The sequence below is a fragment of the Neodiprion lecontei genome, chromosome 6 (genome assembly GCF_021901455.1).
Source record: "Neodiprion lecontei isolate iyNeoLeco1 chromosome 6, iyNeoLeco1.1, whole genome shotgun sequence".
NCBI classification, from domain to species: Eukaryota; Metazoa; Arthropoda; class Insecta; order Hymenoptera; family Diprionidae; genus Neodiprion; species Neodiprion lecontei.
This window is the reverse complement of record NC_060265.1, coordinates 29,482,000-29,501,256: the sequence shown is the minus strand read 5'-3', so window position 1 is coordinate 29,501,256 and position 19,257 is coordinate 29,482,000. Positions and strand designations below refer to the sequence as shown.

Genomic DNA, 19,257 nt, shown 5'->3' with positions numbered 1-19,257 from the left:
ATCTCTCAAAACTTTTTAACGCCTGCACCCTCCAACGGTTTTTAATTAAACGAGGGAAGCTGCCGGCGCTCTTCACTTTTCCTTAGATTACACGATATCCTCCTCTACTCCCGAGAATTCGGTGAACACACTTTGCGTTACACCTGTAATTCGGATTTCCAACATCAGAGTACGCGCGACCTTTTTCCCGAAGCTTTTCCACCCCTTTTTTCGCACGGACATTACGCTCCGCGAGTCGGACGATTGATTCGAAAAATTAGAACTAGGTCGCTGTGAAATGCCGCGAAAGATGTAACTTCAAACAGGATACAATTGGCGAAATACGTCACGTCCCGATGCCGATGCAATAACGTTTGTTTCAATGGAACGACGGACGCCAATTTCGGTTATAAGGAACGCGGAATGGCGGGTTGGTTTCAGATTGAAATTCAATTCACAGCCTCGGCTCCCGATCGTCTCTCTCTCTCTCTCTTTTGAGTACAGGAGACATCGCGATATCCAATGAAACTTTCGCTCTCAAGTTTCGCATTCCGCAGCCCAAAGTTCAACTTCAGAGTCAAACGTTAAAGATCTTCCAACCACGGCTACACGTTGCATAATCCTTCGTCATTCAGGGACGTTCAAAGAGAGAGCGAGAATCATTCTCTTCGTTCACTTCGTTCTCGTCAAAAGACGTAAGGATTTAGATACTCGTGGCTACGTTAAATTCGCCAGATCGCAGTCGGAGAACCGCGTATCCTGACTGCGGGGCATTATAACAGCGGTGTAAAACCGGATGACGATGGCTTATACGGGGATTCCCCGTAAACTTCGGATCCCCGAGTGTCCCACTAAATTAACCAGACATAATTCATCCCTCTTTTCGACCCCCTATTGCCGCGTAAAAAATCCCAACCGCATCCCTCGAGTTTCAGCGGACTTAAAAAGGGAGGACGATGACGTCACGCGCGCACAAGAATCGAGAAAGTTTACCTCGAGCCGTGAAACGGGAGTAGGGAGAAAATTTCCGCGGTATTTTACTGTGGAAAAATTTCCCCCGGAAGCATGCGGCAGCGGTTTTGGAGCAAATTTTTTACGGCGTTGCGGTTTCGTTGGGGAGATGAAATTTTTCACACATACGACCCTGAAAAATCGCCGGTGCACTTTTTTCGGTTACTCATCTTGCCCGGGATATCGGTCAAGGTATCCGGTTTCCGGGTGCGGGTTCATTGTTCGCGGGGTATAAGAAAAAAGTGAATAAAGTATGAGGCAAGAAAAACAAAGAATGAGAGAAAAAGAAACAAGACGAAGGTAAAAAAGAAATCCGCTATAAGGCGGGAAAAATCGAAAGCTGGCGAGGAGAAGAAGCGAAAAAGCCTGAAAGCTCCATCTTTAGCAATTTCCTGCCCACCCAGCAGCGGCTCCTTCGTCTTCTTCGTTCAACTTTACTTCTATTTTTCATCCTTCTTCTGCTCCTCCTTCGTCGGCATCGTTCCCCTGCGAATATACGAGCCTGTAACACGCTAAGACCTAACGAGCCGTAGGTACGCCTCGGCCTATATACACGACAACGAGAGAGTTTGAATCGCGCCTAGACAAAAGGAATCGAAAATCCTAAAGCTCGCGTGAATTGTGTGTCTCGGGATTAACCGAGGCGGGATGATTTAAGGACGATTTCGAATCATCTATAGTCATACGCTGCTCGAATGCCTTAGTTCTATGCATTACAGCGGTACATTGTACAGGCATATCATAGGTACGTATATTATACCTATATAACATGTAGAAATTCCAAGAATTCTTTTTTTTTTTTTCTTTTTGTGTGATTCATGGAGCGCACGATTGAACTGTATTATACTACAGATATGTACAGCGAACATGGCGTGAGCTTAAACTGATTCCCCTAAAAATAGCTAAATTTCGGGTTTATAATTATCAGTCGGAAGTAATTTGGGGAATGCGATAATGGTTTTACAACTTTAATATGCGGCTCGGAAGGATCGCGGGTTGTATCATGTATAAAATTGCGTCTGGGGCATGTAAAGTGGTATGGATGCTTCGAGTTGAGAAGCAAAAAGAAAAACAAAAAAAAATTGAAGTAAAGAAAAGAGAAATAGAACCGAGCAGAAAATACGCGGATGCTCGATGTAAAGTGTATAAAAATATAAGGAAAAGGTATAACTTTTTCGTCAAGGTTTCGCAGGTCGTTTTTCTCTTTTCAACTCTTTTTTTTTTATGCAACAGCAATTAAACGACGAGTCGCGAAGAAATTGACTATACGTATTTTTGATGGAGAAAGTTTTTTTGCCCACGATATTAAATTACCGCGGATATAGAGAAAAAGTTGTGCTTATAATATGAAACAGAGATTTTTCAGACAAAATAAGCAGAGTAGCAGCGTCACTTTCTTACTATTGTACTGCAAACATTTTTTTTTTTTTTTTTCCACAATAATTACTCGCCGAGGCTTTCGTGGCGAAAGGAAAAAAGGACTAAGTAAGGATGAGAAGAAGAAGGTGGTGTCGAATTTTCATCGGCTCTGAGTAATATACATTATACAACGGTTGAAAATATATATATATGTTTGTATAACAATTGCGTACGAACCTTTTATTCTCTTTCCCTTTTACGTTTTTTCTATTTCTTTTTTTGACTTTATTATTTTTTTCAAATGGATGCGTATTATATATTATTTACTCTTCTCTCTTTCATTTTTTTTTTTTTTTTTTTTCGTTGCTCCCGCTCGCGCTGTTTCTTACTCTTTCTTTTCACCCTACGGACCGTAAATAGATGCATGTATATATATAATGTTCTTAAAGCGAAAGCGGGAGAGAAAGGGGGAAAAAATTGAAAGAGATGGGGATATTCTCGCGTCAAGTTGGTCGATAGAGCAAATTATTATTTATATTCTATGGAAAAGACTTGTGAAATCAGCGAACGAGGATGCGGGAAAGGAAAGATGGACATGCCTTGTACCTTTCCCATCGCTTTACCCCCGTGATCGAAAACTCGAGAGGCTTCTCGTCCCGCGTTCGTATCCTTATCCGTAACCTCACCGCTACTCGAATATAGATCCTTAACCCCAGAAGCTCGCAGCCGTTGTTCTCGGTTTGTAAAAAATTGTTGAAAATCGAGAGACGCGATGTTTCGAAGAGTCGCGGGAAGTGAAAGGAGAATAACAGACGCGAGGAATGAACAAAGAAGTAAAAGGCTTGATCGATTTCACCCGATCGTTACAAATATCGGAAACGGTTGGTAACCTGCCCATTTAATTATAGGATCCTGTGAAGCGTAAAATATATTTGATGCCGGAGTTCAAATTTCACAGAGCGTGAATTCCATGCCCTCCTATGATGCATGCATGGTATTACAATAATACGGGTAGGTGGTATACAGACTCGTCGCTTGTAATTTCCAGTTTCAGCGGCATCGGTATTATAACAGCGATTACAGAGGCACGCGATTTACACGCCCGTGATAGTCCTGGCATCGTAGAATTTTGATCGTTTGCTAATCGAGGTTGAAATTTGTTTGTACGCGGGCGTTTAGGGAGCTTCCATAAATTAAGCATCGTACTCAAAGGGGGGAATGGGTCAAGGAAATCGTCACGCTTTGTTACACGGGGGAGGAGTTTGATATCATTCGTCACGCAACGATACATTTTATCTCTCATCAATAATTGAATTTAAATCGGTACTAAGCGGAACGAATTTTTTTAATTTTTTGTTTACGACGAAACGACGATCAATCATCATTTATTCGAATGAGATTCTACCTTTTACTTCTCTCTCTCTCTCTCTCTCTATTCCCACTCTCTTTTTGTGTAAATTGATTTTGTTCAGAAAACTTATCGTTAGATTCTCGGACGTTTCTTTGTCAGTAAACGTTCTCCGTTTCTCATTATATAAACAAACGATCAAAGAAGCGAAGAACGATTTTCGCGCATCATCGTTTCACACACATGGTATACGTACGTGAGTGCAGATATTAAATTTCATGCATCGATCCAGCTCTTTCATCGTGCGCAAGTAGTAAAGAGAGGTTGAGGAGGAAAATAGCGTGAGGGTACGTAGTGCCGTATTCATCGTGGGTAAATACACAACCTTTTTGCGCGCATGCAGCCGCCTTCGAAGGGATATTTCATAAAGAAAGTTGAGCGGTGCGCTAAAGAGCCGCATGGGAATTTCTCTACGTTCAACGAGAGTCGAGGACCTCCCAAAGGACCCGCCTCGAGCCCTCGGGACGCGGTTTTCCCGTCTCTCCCTGTCCGCCTCGAACTTTACTACTAAAAGGCTCCCGACACGGAGCCGCGTTTTTCCCCATTACCCATTACCCATTTCTCTTTTCCTACTCGGGCGGTTTTCTTATTCCGCGTTTCGTTACCAATCTTTCGGTTATCCTTTTGCGGATTATCGCCGTCAGGTATTACCGTCAATTTCACTCTTGAAACTCACCCTTTCGATGTGACCGCCGCCGACGACTTCCGGTGCGTTTACGCATACGACCCTCTTCAGTCGCAGCTTGTTGACGTGAAACGCCGAACCGTAACAGTACATCAGTACCATCGTCGTCGGAAAGTAGAAACAACAGCAGGCCAATATCCTGTAATATCGAAAGTTCAGTCGCAGTGCTTGGAGGCTTACATCCTTGGATTTACTCCATTTTTCTACAAATTCTTATTCTTGTGATACAAGGTCTCTCGTTTTTTGCTCTTACAACTTGTCGGAATTTATTTTTTATCCGATACATACGACAATGACTTACGTTAGCTCGTCAAGTATGTACCGTCAAGATTGGCGGTTACCGAACGCACCAAGTTGATTGAAAAAAACAAAAAGATTTGAAGCACGCGAGCTGACGGACTATATTTTATCGCGATGAGAAGCCTTCTATCTTCCCCGGCGAAAGTATCGTCACATATTTCTCCCCTCTCGGGATAAAATTCGACATTTGAAATTTTTTTTACGTTTCTAGATTTTAAAAGCTTTCATTCCAGCCCTATGTCAATACGACCGATGCACGGAAAGCCGAAATATACCAGGTCTAACATTTCCAACATCTCGGAAATCGTCAGTTCGTTCAAAAATTCTCGTTCTTCTCCAGTTCTCAAGAGTAGATCCCCCCAAAAAGCACTTCTAGTTCAAAAACCTTTCACCGAGTACAATGAAAATGTGGTCTTTACCCACAAAAATACCTTCTCTAATCAAAATTGTACGCATGTAATTACTTTAGACCAGAAACTTTTCTGACGAAGGATGAGAATATTTATATATACCGTGTCTTTGCGAAATTTTTTTTTTTTTTTCTTCAAGCCGATTATATACCTACGGCATGTCGTTCGGATAAATTTTCCATCGATCCTCAAATAAGTTCGACATAATTAATACTTTCTTAAGAATCTTTTTTCCACGCTATATCCGTAGGTACGTAACAATCTTCCTTAAACATCGAGCACGAAAAAAAAGTGAAATTCACTCGACAACTTTAGTATAAAAACGGGCAGGCCAAGTTTTAACAGTTTTTGTTTTTACGATAGCTTGCTCCGCGAATATTAGTATTTAATAAGCGTTATTTTATCGGTCAGTAAAATCCAAAGAAGCAACTTTTTCATATTTTCTACATCGATCGTTGCGGAGTGAATGTGGAAAAAAAAGACGACATTGACAAAAATGAATAATTTTTGTAATCCTGCGACGCAACGCGATGATCGAGTGCGCTTTTTAATTCTAATAATTATATCACGAGATTCGATAAAATTTGAAATTTTCGTCCGCCGTACCGGATCCGTCATGGTGGATTTTTGAAATTTGATTTCGTATTCGCAATCAGCGAGCCGAAAAACCAGAGAATTGACTCGGCACAACAACGCGTGATTCAAGGGGATAACAGGATGGATTTGAAACTTGCCTGAGGGATGCCCTGGCGAAAAATGGATCGCAGGCGAGAAGACCGGAGCCGTTGAAGTAGTAGCCTCCTCTGGGAAGAACGAGGGCACCGAAGACCGCAACGCTGGCTATCCAGGTCGTCGACATCACTGCAACGCAACCCTGCCGCATGTAATACTGCGTCAACACACACAAAAGAAACTTTACATATGATACTATTACAAAGTTAAAGGGATTTGTAGATTTATGGCCGCATTGGAGTTGAAAAAAATATTGCTATTTTTCTTCTCCTTCGACTTCCGCATCCTCTTCTCTCGTTTTTCTCTATCACTTTTCACAAGTATGCAGAGACGTCAAACGGCTAAACGGGGAATTAGAGGGCAAGAGGAAAAACAAGAGGGTGGACGAATCGGGGGGTGTACATAGAAAACGGTACAAGTGCCATTATAGCCGGGGTGATAATACACCGAGTGTCGTTCTATCCGGTTCACGGATGACTGTCATAAGTTCCAACAGGTTTTATCGCGGCCGTTTTACGAGCGCATTTCGGCCGCCGAGCCGCGGGCTACGCGAGTAGAGGAAAACGGCAAAAAGAGGGAAAACCGAGGGTCGAAGGGCGTCTGAGCAGCTTTCGGAATGCGAAACGCGGAGCGTATTATCTGCGACATGCGAATTCTTGTTACAAAGGGAAGAAGGACGGGAAGATTTACCTGCAAATAAATGTTAACGGCGAAATAAGTCTTTCGTTATTATTGTCAAATTTTAGTTGAGCCAAATATGATTAGTTAACTATAAACAAATTTCTGTCGAACATTATTTGGATGTATGAAAAATTTGATAGCAACTGCCTCTCGATACGCGTGTCACTCGTTAGCGTTGAGTTTAATAAAAATTGCTCGTTTTAGTTCGAATTTGCAAATTTTCTTCAGTTAGTTATAAATTTCTCAAATTTTCAAATTTAACGACGTGTGTAAACAGATGCTGATTAAACTGCTTGAAAAAATTTATCATTTATCCGCAAGGGATTGTTTCGAAATTCATTCGGGTGTATCGGTGAAATAATTTTGCATCCTTTGGAACGCCGAAGATTGTGTAATTTTTTATCCACAATAAATCCGATTAAAGTGTAAAGAGAAAAATATATTTCCGTAACTTCTAAACTTCTCCTAACTAAACAATATCTTAACTTCGTTAATTCATCGTAATCTATACCGAGTATAGATACAACACGAGTCTTAATTACCCACGATTAATTAATTTTCGAAGATCAATACCAGAATTATAATTCAATCACTTCAGATTTATTTTTTCCAATCCTTTCTTTCTTTCTTTTTTTATGTACTTCTCTTACAGATCAACTAAATCTTTTCGCAAAGCACACAATTCTCTAACTGTCAACCGAGTACAGTGTAATAAATGAATTAATAAGTTACCCGAGAGTATGTTAAACCGGTAAAAATCACCTACATTACACAGTATCACACGTGTGAAGCGTAAGGCGATATAAGTTTCCGATTACTGGTTTACAGGCCAAAAAGTAAAAAAAAAAAAAAATGTACCACCATCACAGAAATATGACGTTATACCCGCGACATGAAATAATACTCGATAAAAGGGCGGGCAACGAGATAAGCTTTTACCGGTTGTAATATCCTCCGAATTGCACAGCCACGGATCGAAACGATTTTCACAAACTATGTATTTTTACACAGACGTACACAGACACGTACACATGACGCATAACCAGGTGCATGCATAAAATTTATCGCACATCGATATCGCAGGCACAGATGCACAGATACTGACCGAAGTATCCCTGGTTACATATAAAATATAATTCGCAAGTTATGTGCCTAGTTATGCAGCCGCAATATCAATCCATCTATGTGTACCGACTTCAGTTCGTAGAGTAAGAAATTCGATCGCACGAAATGCAGGCAGGTTATTTATATATTACAACTATAACGTAAGTTACGTTCACTTCGTTAAGCCAAAATCTCGCAAGATTCCCAAGCATGGCAGGAGTGAAAAGTTTAAGCAAAAACTTAAGAGGCATACAGAGCTACTGAAATTGGAGGTTGGAACTTGCGAAGTTAGCCAAGTCAAAGACCAAGTAGTTCTACGTGTACCACATTCTTGGCTAGAGACGGTTTCGCGAACTCCGCGAATTAAATATCGCAAAAAGTCTTACATATTGTCCTTGAACCTGAAGGAGGTAGAAATTAATTAGAGCTGAATGTGAGACGATTCTAAGGATGAATCTTTTGCCCCTAAAAAGAGAGATGGCTAGGAAGAAAGGGGGCGATGAATTAATCCGAAGGTGTTTTCGTTGCGCTTATAGTTACAAAAACGGCTCTTTTGTAATTTAAATCGTCGAATCGTCGTATATAGACCTGACAAAAATCTGATCCAACTGATTTCTTCGACTAAAATAATTATTAGGCTCAAGTCTCCCTGAAATGGTCCGTTCGCGGAGCAAGGAAGCACCGTGAATTATTGACGCTGGAGTTCGAAAGCTATCCGAAAGGATCAAATACCGCCTAATTGGCTCGATTAATTACCGCAAAAGCAGCCTTCCTTGGCCGCTGGAAGTTGGACCTTCAAGATTCCGGTTCATTAAGGGTCGGGTATTTCCCTTTTCGAATGTTTCCGAGTTGGCTAGCTATACGGGGTGTGGTAAAAGTTAGATTTAATCTAAGCGCCCCGTCCGTTCTTCCCTCCCTTTCTCTCTTCCACCACGAATCGAAATATATTATACAGATTTCGCTTTGATGTCCCGTCGCGTTTTCCCAGAATAGCAGCCATAGTAATGCCTGCAGCGTGAAAATTACCGCGAGAGGCGTTTCGCAGAGTTGGCGTAATTAGCGGAGCGCAAATTAGTCATCAGTTGTCGCTGATTATTCGAACGGTGTTACGGGGATTGAATCGGGAGCGGTGGGATTTGGCTGAAAGAAATTTTACGTAGATACGTACGGAGAAAATATAACAACGGTAGAACCGAAAGTGTAAAGACATATTCAAACTTTGCCTGTAAACCTCGTGTTTCGCAATTTGGCTACTTCTCAACCCTTTCCTCGCTATCTCGTCCCTCTTTCTTCTTGTTGTTTGAAAACTCGTGTTCGACGAGATACATCCCGAGAGGATTTTCATCTCGGAGACGAGGGACAAAGCATGCTTGAAAGACACAGAAACCGAAATCAGCGTTTTAAGCCTAAGAAAGTACCCTTTCGTACGAGAATTAAACGGGAGCGACGTCTGCGGATGAGTTTGAAGGAACACGAAGCGATGGGAAAGAGAAAGCGAGGCGGGAAAACCTCGGGAAGAAAGATGTACCGAGCGTAATATAGTCCGGGTTGCGGTTCAGCTTTTTATTCGAATAATCTCGGTTGACACGTCATTAAACCCGCCCCATTGTCGCAAAATCCCCCGACTCAGGTTTGAATTCGACTTGGCGACGATGCGGGATTTTGCAAATTCCCTTTCGCGAAAACTTTCCGCTTTAATATGTAACATAAGAGGTACAATATTTAATATTGACATTAGCCGAATAATTTACGGACTCCGACACGTTTCAATGAATTAAGAGTAAAAAAAAAAAAAAAAGGTAAAAAAAAACAAACTTGATCCAAAAAAAACCAGGGTTGATTTGCATTTTTCTGATTTATATATTTCGTATTGATCTGCGCACTGTCCATTTGCTTCCATTTTCCCCTCTCCTTAAGGCCGTCTATACAATAGTTTTGCATTTCCACGTGCAGCAGAGCCTGCAGAGATGGCTGAAACTCGCTTGATAGGTTTCCAATAAATTCACCAAAGTTATTCCCCTAGATAAGATAAAGTGAAACTTTACGCCGAGCCAAAACTTTCCACTTCCGTCCGGGTTCCGTATAAGTTGTTCGTAGAAGGTATGTACATATACATATATGTACGTGTATATTGAAAACAGTGATATTCCCGAGTCTTGTTGTTATAGTTCTACATATGCATAAATATTATACATATATATATATATATATATATATATACTTTTGCATACGTATAACCGAATATAGCTACAGCGGACAATTTTTCTTTGCACGATGTCATTACCGCGATATCTTAAATGCGACGAGATAAGGGAAGCAGTAGTGAAAAAAAAAAAAAAAAATAACAAGATTAAATGTCAACATAAAAATGAAAAAATTATTCAAATTAGAGACGCGAATATCATCAATCATTGGTAATGATGTTTATCGTTTTTCGCAAATTCACACAAGTTATAAAATAGTGTATTAACGAACGAATGAATATCAATTTATTACAACAGTTTAGCGAGAGAAACGCTTGACCTGAAAATATTTCTGATATTCTTTTACCGTAACGATGAAATAAAAGTACTGAGGTGGTAATAAAAGAGACGATGGGAAGGGTGTTACGATCGCAAATTCTTTTTCTACCTATACACGTACATGTATGTACATGTGGTGTAAAGAGAAAGAAAGAGAGAGAGAGAGAGAGAGAGATATCGGGGGAAAAAATGGAAGCAATAAAGAAAAAAAAAAAAAAAAAAAAACGAACACCGACTCATTGTCCTCGGCAGCATTTTTCATGCCAGACATTTATCGAGGCACTTGTTGGCACGGTTTTACGCTCCGCGTCGTATATAACATACACGTGCCCGCATATCTATCTGTGATAACGAATCGGTTATAAAACATGGCGCCATGGGCTAAAATCGCGACGTGATTCAAGAAAGCGAGGTTATTCCGCAGTTTCTCTGTTTCCGCCGAAAACAATATTATTTCTACGCTTATAGGTGTGCGTAACGTGTTCCGGTACATCTACTTTAATACGAAAATCATCATCACCGCCGTTATATTATCTTAATTTTTCCATTTCTCTATCTTTCTATTTTTTTTTTTTTTCCTCCCTCCTACTGCACGATGTGTATTATAAATCTGTAAGGAATCGGTGCAGAACGACGCCACAGCTCGTGGTAAAAATGCATGCCACGATAAATGTACGTATAATAATAATAACAACAACAATAATAATAATAATAATACAGATATACGAATATAATTTGCTCATATTTACATACGTGCGCAACCGAGTATGATAAATTAGTTACCCAGCAATAAATCCGGCCGTATAACTGTATTTTATGCCCGAATGCAATTAATCATCGAATCTCGCAGAGTCGGGTTTGTACGGAGATATTTGTATTTTCCCGTTTAACCAAAACCGAACAGCCTACTTTTTCGACATATGAGGAAAGACGACGACAAAAAAAACAAACAAAAAAAAAAAAAACTAATAAATAAATAGATAAAAGTAAATAAATTAACGACAAACGAGAATAGAATTACGCAGTTGCAAAAATGATCGAAGATCATTGGCCGAACGAAAATTAAACGCGACGAGGGTGTGAAAATTTGAATTGCGGTTTATGTTATCGGCGTGGCTGGAATTTTAATGCTGACGTAATTGTTCGATATATATGTGTATATTATACGTACAGACAGACACGAACAAGGGATAATTGATTTATATTTAGGTTGCCAAAATTGGCAGTGGTTAAAATCGAATACCACGGTGAAAGAAAAGAAATATGAAAATTCAACAATTCGTGTGCGAAATAGACCGAAAAGGAAACACCACAAGTGGAAGGAGAGAAAGATCGATGAAAAGAGAAAATTGTCGCATTACTACTGGTAAATTATTGCGAGATGAAGAGAAGAGAATTCGTAAAAAAAAAAAAAAAAAAAATACCGGATAGTTTCCCGTGTAACAAGAGTTGTATCGAGTAAATTGAATTGTGCAAGGACGGAAACGAGATTTTCCGACGAGGAAAATTCGACCATTTTTCTCTTCCTCTGCTTCTACGGTAGGTACCTATACATATAATAATAATAACAAAGCGTCCAGACACCCGCTGATTCTAATTTTCCCCCATTCTTTTCCGTTCTTCTTTTTCTCTTTAAGTTTCACCGGAACCGATTTCGTCGTCAATTCGTTTTCCCCTCTTTTTGCCGATATATTCGTCTCCATTTTGTCTTCAGTTGCGTAGCTAGGAAAATCGACGATTTGAACGGTAAAATGTTGGAAAATCGTTGCGGCACCCTGACCGATTTCCTCGAATAAAATCCATCCGCCCAAAACCTCCTACTCGGGTTCTTAGAGTTCATCGACTCGAATCCAGGCTGCAACCGGCGATATACTCGTATATCACGTCGTCTGCAGTTTTTCTACACCAAATCTTCGTCCCGTATCTATTCACGGTTTTTCCCCGGTTTGCGGATAGACGTGAAAATATATTTATAGCCCAGCGGTTGGACACCGGGGATGGTTTACGGTTTAACCCCGAATATACATATAATACGCATACATATACATACCGCTGCACATACTCAAATACATGTATTATATGAATATATATATATATATATATATATATATATTTCACCGCGTCACACGCAGGCAATGTCCCAAATATAATTTCTCTATTCAGGTTAACGCAAGTGCAAAACAAGCTTCGCAGGAAGCTCTTGAATCTGGACGGATTTCCCAACAGCGGGAGCTCTTCGTCAACCGTTTCGACGACCGATATTATTATAAGTATGCTCGGACAAAATTTGTCGCCTGCCTGGATCTGGTTGTTGGACAGGACGAGTTACACCGCTAGAGGCCAATTCCATTTTCTTTTATTTCTATTTTTTATTTCGTAATAAACAAAGTTTGCGACGTCGAAAGTGTGATGAAAAATTGATTTGGTTATAATTATTCGTGTACAGACAAGTGTCGAAACGTGGAAACGATTTTTACCCCCCCAATGAGTAACGATTAATTTTTCAAAAGAGAATTAAATTGAAAAAGAAAAGGAATGCAAAAAATTTCTATCTATCAACTCGTTCGTCAAATTATTATTCACGCGCTCTTCGATCGGTGATATTATTCGTTTCGACGAAGTGAAATCAGAGGAGTTGAATGTCCCGTTTGGGAAAACGGAGGGTATAATAAACAGCTGGACAAATAAGCTAAACGACTGTGACGTAATGGAGGGTGATATTTGCTGATTGCCCGAGTCCCCCTCGTACATACATACGAGTACATACATGCGTAGATTCGTACACGCAAGGCAAACAGTGACGATTTGGTATGTATTTATTTTTATCGGAGATTTCGGCACGGAGGTAAACGCGATATGTTTGAACAGATAATATACGAACTTGTAAGTACTCGTGACATTCGGTTGAGGAGATGAAGACGGCGTCGTCTCTGATTTCTCGCTAAATATAGCGTAATACATTCAAGTTTTATGGGGTAGGAATGGGGGTTTATTACTTTTTTCCTTCCTCTTCTCGTCGCCCCTGTAATTTTATCGCAGAGCCAATTCGTCGACGCGAATCGGTCCTGCGGTAATAAATCGTCTAATTGACGAGGGCCGAATGTTATGACGAGGAGACATGTGTATCGGTAGGGTGGTTCAGGAAATAATAATTAGCGATGTTCCAAAATTTTTCAAAAGAATGATTCTGTAAACAGACGAGCTGGTTCGCTGTTTTTTCACATATTTTTTAATTAGTGAAGAAACGCGTTGTGTGCACTTCAATTATTATCTCTTTCCTGACATTTATATTCGACCCAAGGATCACGATCCATAAAACAACGATGTATCAACGGGGAATCTTATTCTCCTAAGTTAAAAGTTCATATTGAATTCTAGCTATGTTGTGAGATTGAATTGATATCACGATTGACGTAAGCAACAAAAAACTCATAAAAGTGAAAAATCAACCGAACACGATCTTCCACTTAACTTAGAACGCTCATCTTTTGCCAGAACTGTTCTTTTAACCCAAGTAAACTTAGTAGAGGGTGCCGTGATGGAAAATGACAAATTGTTTTTCTGAAATACCGTAATGTAAAGGAGACGCAATCTCCGTTCTTACCTTCTTTGACGAGTGCCTGTGGTAGTGATGAGGATGCAGCATGCACATGTAACGGTCGATCGCCATGCACACCAGGATTACCGCGCTCTGCTGTGTCAAGGCTCCTCTCAAAAGTGCCTGGAAAAATCGATTCATTTACAGCTGGGAGGAGATAGTGCACGTTGCGTCTCTCTCTCTCTCTCTCTCTCTCTCTCTTTCTTTTTTCATTCTACCTGCGCCGTGCAGCAAGCCGTACTAAAGGCAGTTTTTCATCCCCCTGGCACAGCTGCGACACCGATAATATTCGGTTAGACAGATATAGGTGTAGACCGTGGATGTATGATACGTAAAACACAAGGAACGGTTCTCGGTGCTGTTCGGAAAAAATAATAAGGCCGAGATGGCACGTGAAGAAGTAATTTCGCGGCCGCCTGATACGTTTAGCTTTCGGGATATTCGTACGATCTGTCAAGTTATTGCATTTGTTGCAAGAATTTTGGGAGACATGATAATATACATATACAGTCATTTTCATTTCTCATTGTACGGTTAGTGTAACAAAATTCTAGTAAAACGGATACCGTTACGTCGATAAGTCGATAAAACATATTATTATTGTTAATATTATATGACATTTGGGTACAAGTAACTTTTTACCGTCATTGAAGTTGTCGATAATTTTTTTCACATCAACAAGGGCTTGACATCAAGCTACCGTTGCAGACGCATCGAATTATCGAAATGGTTTCAAGAAAGTATAACAAGGAGAAAAAAAAAAAAAAAAGAATATTATGAAAATTTCTCACGTTTTGATGGAGATGAAAAGACGCCTCGCGTTTTCGTTCGTCGAAGGTTTACCGTGGACTAAATCTCAGATCCCTAATTATCCAGAGGTCTGAGGAAGTGCTTTAGGGGAGAGAATTATAGGAGCCGAGATTCGTTGATTACAGGAGGTGGCATAAAACCGACTTACAGGTATAACCCTGATTGGACGAGGGTTTGAAAACGTGGTAAGCCGAGATAGACACGCGAGTTCTCCAATTCGAGTCAAAGCATTTTTCTCGCCCCGAATGACTCGCTGGCTGGTTCTCACCTAGCTTCCAGTGGCTTCTATTTCGATAACGGTTGCGAACTTCCGCCTTGAAGTAATCGAGTAAACTTGCAGTCAGACACTGAACGACAAGTGTCAAGTGTCGAGTAAAAACGAAACAGTTCCTCAAAATTGAGATGAAATCTCGTGCGACGATTTTCGGTATACGATTAACTAACTTTCCTTGAAGCCATTCCGTTCGTTTGTTTATGTAATACAGAGAGAGAAAGGGTGAGTTTTGTCGGTCGGTAAGGGTAGGAATACAACGTAACCTTAAGTTCGAAAGCTCGTAACGCACGGTAAGTCGTGTCCTCGGCGAATTGGGAAAGCCTTTTATTTTATACACAGGCGTGCGACGGAGTCTCTATATCCCGGAAGCGATATCACGTGCGGGGTTTAGTGCTAATTTTTCAGGCTTCCAAGATACAGGTATATAAGGCGTTCCAAGCAGGCGTCTGAAGAGAATTGAAGTTAATTTGTCCCAGGTTCGGGGGCCTCGGTAACCCGAGTCAGCCGCACACCGACCTCCTTCCAACTCGTAGGCTCGTATTTAATTAGTTCCGCACCGTTCGAACCTGCTCCCGGTTCCCTCTTTGCCCTTTCCCGCAGCACCCTTCGCCCTTCGCCCTTTGCTCGATCAACCCGAGCGACCCAACTTCGACGAACCGTATGCCACTTCGCTCGCCTTTCGTCCACGTATAAACGAAGCTGTGCGCAAGGAATCTGCAGAATCGGAAACCGATGCGAACAAGCTTTCGGTGTTTCCTTCCTCCGATCCTTTCTTCCATCATCACACCTTCCCACGTCTATTCGTTTTTTCGATCCGTTTCATCGATTTCTCAATTTTTCCTCACACTCGACGGTCCAATTTTTGATCTATTTTTTCATCGACGTCATTCGTGCGTGTTATACACCCGCAAGTTAGTTTCTTCGACATTTTCACAATCTGATCAATTTCTCTTCGTATCCAAACGCGTTACTTTATAATCTAACGCAGTTTTTACATCGAGAAAAATTTCTAACTTACGGATACCGATCGCGCCGCAATTTTTTTACCAGTTACGGGTACAACTAAGATCAAATTCGGTTTCTTTTTCATTACCGCTATTCCATCCGTCTCACGCCCGGCGTCACGCGAAGTCGCGGCCTCCTTTATAAACGTACAGGTCTGCACACGTGATCCTCTATTTCTATGGGAGAAGATGAGCGAGCGGCTAGCTGCTGGCGGTAAGGCTAAAGGATACTATGGATATATATATATATATACATGTGTGGGTGTGTATGTATATACGATTCGCCTCGCAATCTCTGCGAATATAATATATCAGCCTGAGGCGTCTGGACCGTTTCTGATATCTCGCCCTTTCTTCCCCGAGTCGGACCCTTCAGCCGAGGGGCAAGGCGTCGACGCCTAAATATATCTCTTTACACGTGTCCGGCAATGTACCTCGTGAAAGAAAATTGTCGAAAATTGACTCTTGAACCCGTTCGACGAGTTTCCAGTTCATCTTTATTATTCATACGGGTTTAACGAAACTGTGAAGTGTTCAAACTTCTTCCTCGAGTGATTTCGGGTGAAACGATAAGCCATAAAGTACAGAATTTGTGTTTTAATTCAATTGAGAATATATTTACGTATCTACAGTCACAAGATTCGAACATTCGAAAAAAAAAAAAAAAAAACTATCGATCAAGAAGATCGGATTTTGAAACGAGATTGTACGCCAATTAGCATAGAGTTTCATTGGCTCGTTTGTGCTTTCCCGCTTCTTGTTGTTAAATTTTTGGCTTCGTGATCGGTTGAAAAGGGGCGGAGGCAATCACCGGCAGCGTACCGCAAATAGTTGAATTCATCGCCGAGTATAATCCCGAGTAGAGAAGTGGAAGTGCGAGGCACGCGTTTAGCGGATAATTATTTCCCCTGCCCTTCACCCCGCGGCAGGTATTATATCGCCCTTCCTCCGTGCCGTGGTTTCGTCCTGTGTAAATTGTACGTTAAAGTAGGTGAATTCCGTGTAGCAAGGGCTTATCGCCGAATTCTCACTTCCCATTCCACGCGTGTCTGCATATGTGCGTTGTTACACAAAGGTAACGGAATACTCTGGGAATTTTTACCGCGGTGCTTATACCGACAACGGAACACACTGCGGATACAATTGTCACCACCGCGGGAAAGCTTTGCACACGTGTAGTTTGATTTTCGATGTACCTGAATGTTTGTGCACTCTGCAGTGTAAGCGGTGCTACGGCTGAATGGCGTGTATCGACAAGAATCGCAAATTAACGGTCTGTTCGTGAAGTTGAAACACCGGCAGTCGATTTCGACCAGTGTTCGAATTGCGTTTTCCGTCTATTCATTCGACATTCAATTTATTGTAGTCTATTGGATAGATATAGAAATTTTTAAATGAGATATAATTTACAAATTGAATTTCGATGAAAAGAAATTCTATAGGTTATGTAGAATAAATGGGATTTTCAAGCTATCGAAAAATCTACGAAGACGTGCGATATGCGTATAATATAAATTTACAGGGATTTGTCAAGGATTAAGAAGATCTAATTGATCCTTTTTCCGGAATTATGTGTGGAGTGGTGTTATTAACGATATCTCTTGTTGTGCTTTTCAAGTATTTTATTTTCCTTCTTCTTCGCATCAAAATATATATTTCTACACTGCAGAAGCTTGAGGATTTACGAGAATTGTCGAAAGATTTAGATCTATGTATCCCTTACCTGGGAGAAATAAGAAGAAGGATGTATCTACGTGTATGATCTATTTGTCAAAAAAAAAAAAAAAAATACTAAAAGAAGAAGGAATTAATGTCACATTTAAAATCACCAATGGCACAAGAAATATGTTTACCTGTTTAAAAACCGTCAATCCTACTCTCGAAAAAATTAACACCGTCTATCACATTAATAAGTGCAATGACTACAAAAAGTATAAGTAGGAAAATGATCGGAACACCTAGAAAACAGGATTTCAGGTCATCGCTATAAAATAAAAAACAACGAATTTTACAGTTGCACGGTTGCATCGCATAGTTTAAATTTAGGACGCAAGTTTCATTTTAAAAACTCTGACGTACTAACAGCTGAACAAACCTGGTATAAGCGCAACATCAAAGAAATGATTGAAATTAGTAAAAACAATAATACGACGGTAAATAAGAGCTCCGATATCCAGAATCTAAGTCACTTACATAATGAGATTGTTCGCAACTCGTAAGACAGATTAAGATAAGAAAATGAAACAATGTCGAACAATTTTGTTTTTCCATTTTGTCATCAGTAGCCTGAAAACGATTGGCTGCTGTCCACTCGAAACGTACGTTGCAAGAATCAAAATTTACATTAATAAACAATTTCTACAATGACCGACCTCGAGGATAATTTTTTCCCACCATACATCGTCCACGGTCACTAACTTCAAAATTGGCATGTACCGTATTACATAAACATATACACACACCATACTTAAAGACGCGATTATATATTATGTATTTAAAAAAGAGGAAAATCAGCGCGATACGAATGAACAAAAAAAGAAAAAAAAATGACTAAAAGTGAACAAGCTGCGCGTAAATTGTAAACAAGGGGTCAAAAAAAGTTTGAAACTAAAAGCGCTACGCGGGATGATGAATTTGTCGTTGGATACATTATAGAGCGGGTGCATAATCGTACATTATATTTTATACGAGGAGTGCGCGTGTATGTGTATACATATACATGATAGCTGTACGTATATTTAACGTAGCGAAAAAGAAGGAGAGGAGGAGAGGATCACGCGAAAGACATTTAAGATCGTTGCCATGGTGACCGTTGGCTCAAAGCCAAGAAAAAGCTCCTGATAATCTGAAGGACTTGGAACCGCGAGACCCGCACCCTTCTTTCCCTTCTTTCCCTTCTTTCCCTTCCTTTCTTCCTTCTTTTCCTTTCCTCCTCTTTCCTCGCCCTTCATTCCTCTACTCGACACTGCCTGAGACCTTCACCTAATATTTCAAACTCAACGTGCGACACGAAAAGCGTTATACGCATACACGTACATACGTACAAAAGTTCTTCATCAACCCCGTCTCTCCGGTCGATTGGGCCTTAATTATTAGTCCGTTTACTCAAGGACGCAGCATCGCTCTATCGGTCAGTTAAAAATCATGACGGATTAGTGAAATATGGGCAAGAAGCGATAGAATTTCGAGAAGACCGATACAAGTAAATGAGTTTGCAAAAGTCAAAATTTGAAATATTATTTCAGAAATTACATACCCATAAGTCAAGGTCAAGGTTACCTACGTAGCAGATTCTTTATGGAATGATTTTGTCCTACTTTGCATGTCGCGTAAAAATACCGTTCGATATTGCATCCGAAGAGAAAAAAAATAAAAAATTC

At 40.4% G+C, this 19,257-nt stretch overlaps 1 protein-coding gene across 4 annotated transcripts in view; it reads right to left on the bottom strand.

The window, feature by feature from the left end:
• Positions 1-19,257, bottom strand: part of LOC107224645 (trace amine-associated receptor 9) — a 75,523-nt gene that overhangs the window by 15,119 nt on the left and 41,147 nt on the right. For 3 of the 4 annotated variants that reach the window (XM_046743257.1, XM_046743260.1, XM_046743258.1), the window contains 3 exons: positions 13,796-13,912; positions 5,887-6,041; positions 4,434-4,581 (listed from right to left, as the gene is read on the bottom strand). In XM_046743257.1, the coding sequence (XP_046599213.1) occupies positions 4,434-4,581; positions 5,887-6,041; positions 13,796-13,912 (420 nt within the window). The remainder of the gene's footprint in view (positions 1-4,433; positions 4,582-5,886; positions 6,042-13,795; positions 13,913-19,257) is intronic. The other variant, XM_046743259.1, reaches the window with a different exon arrangement.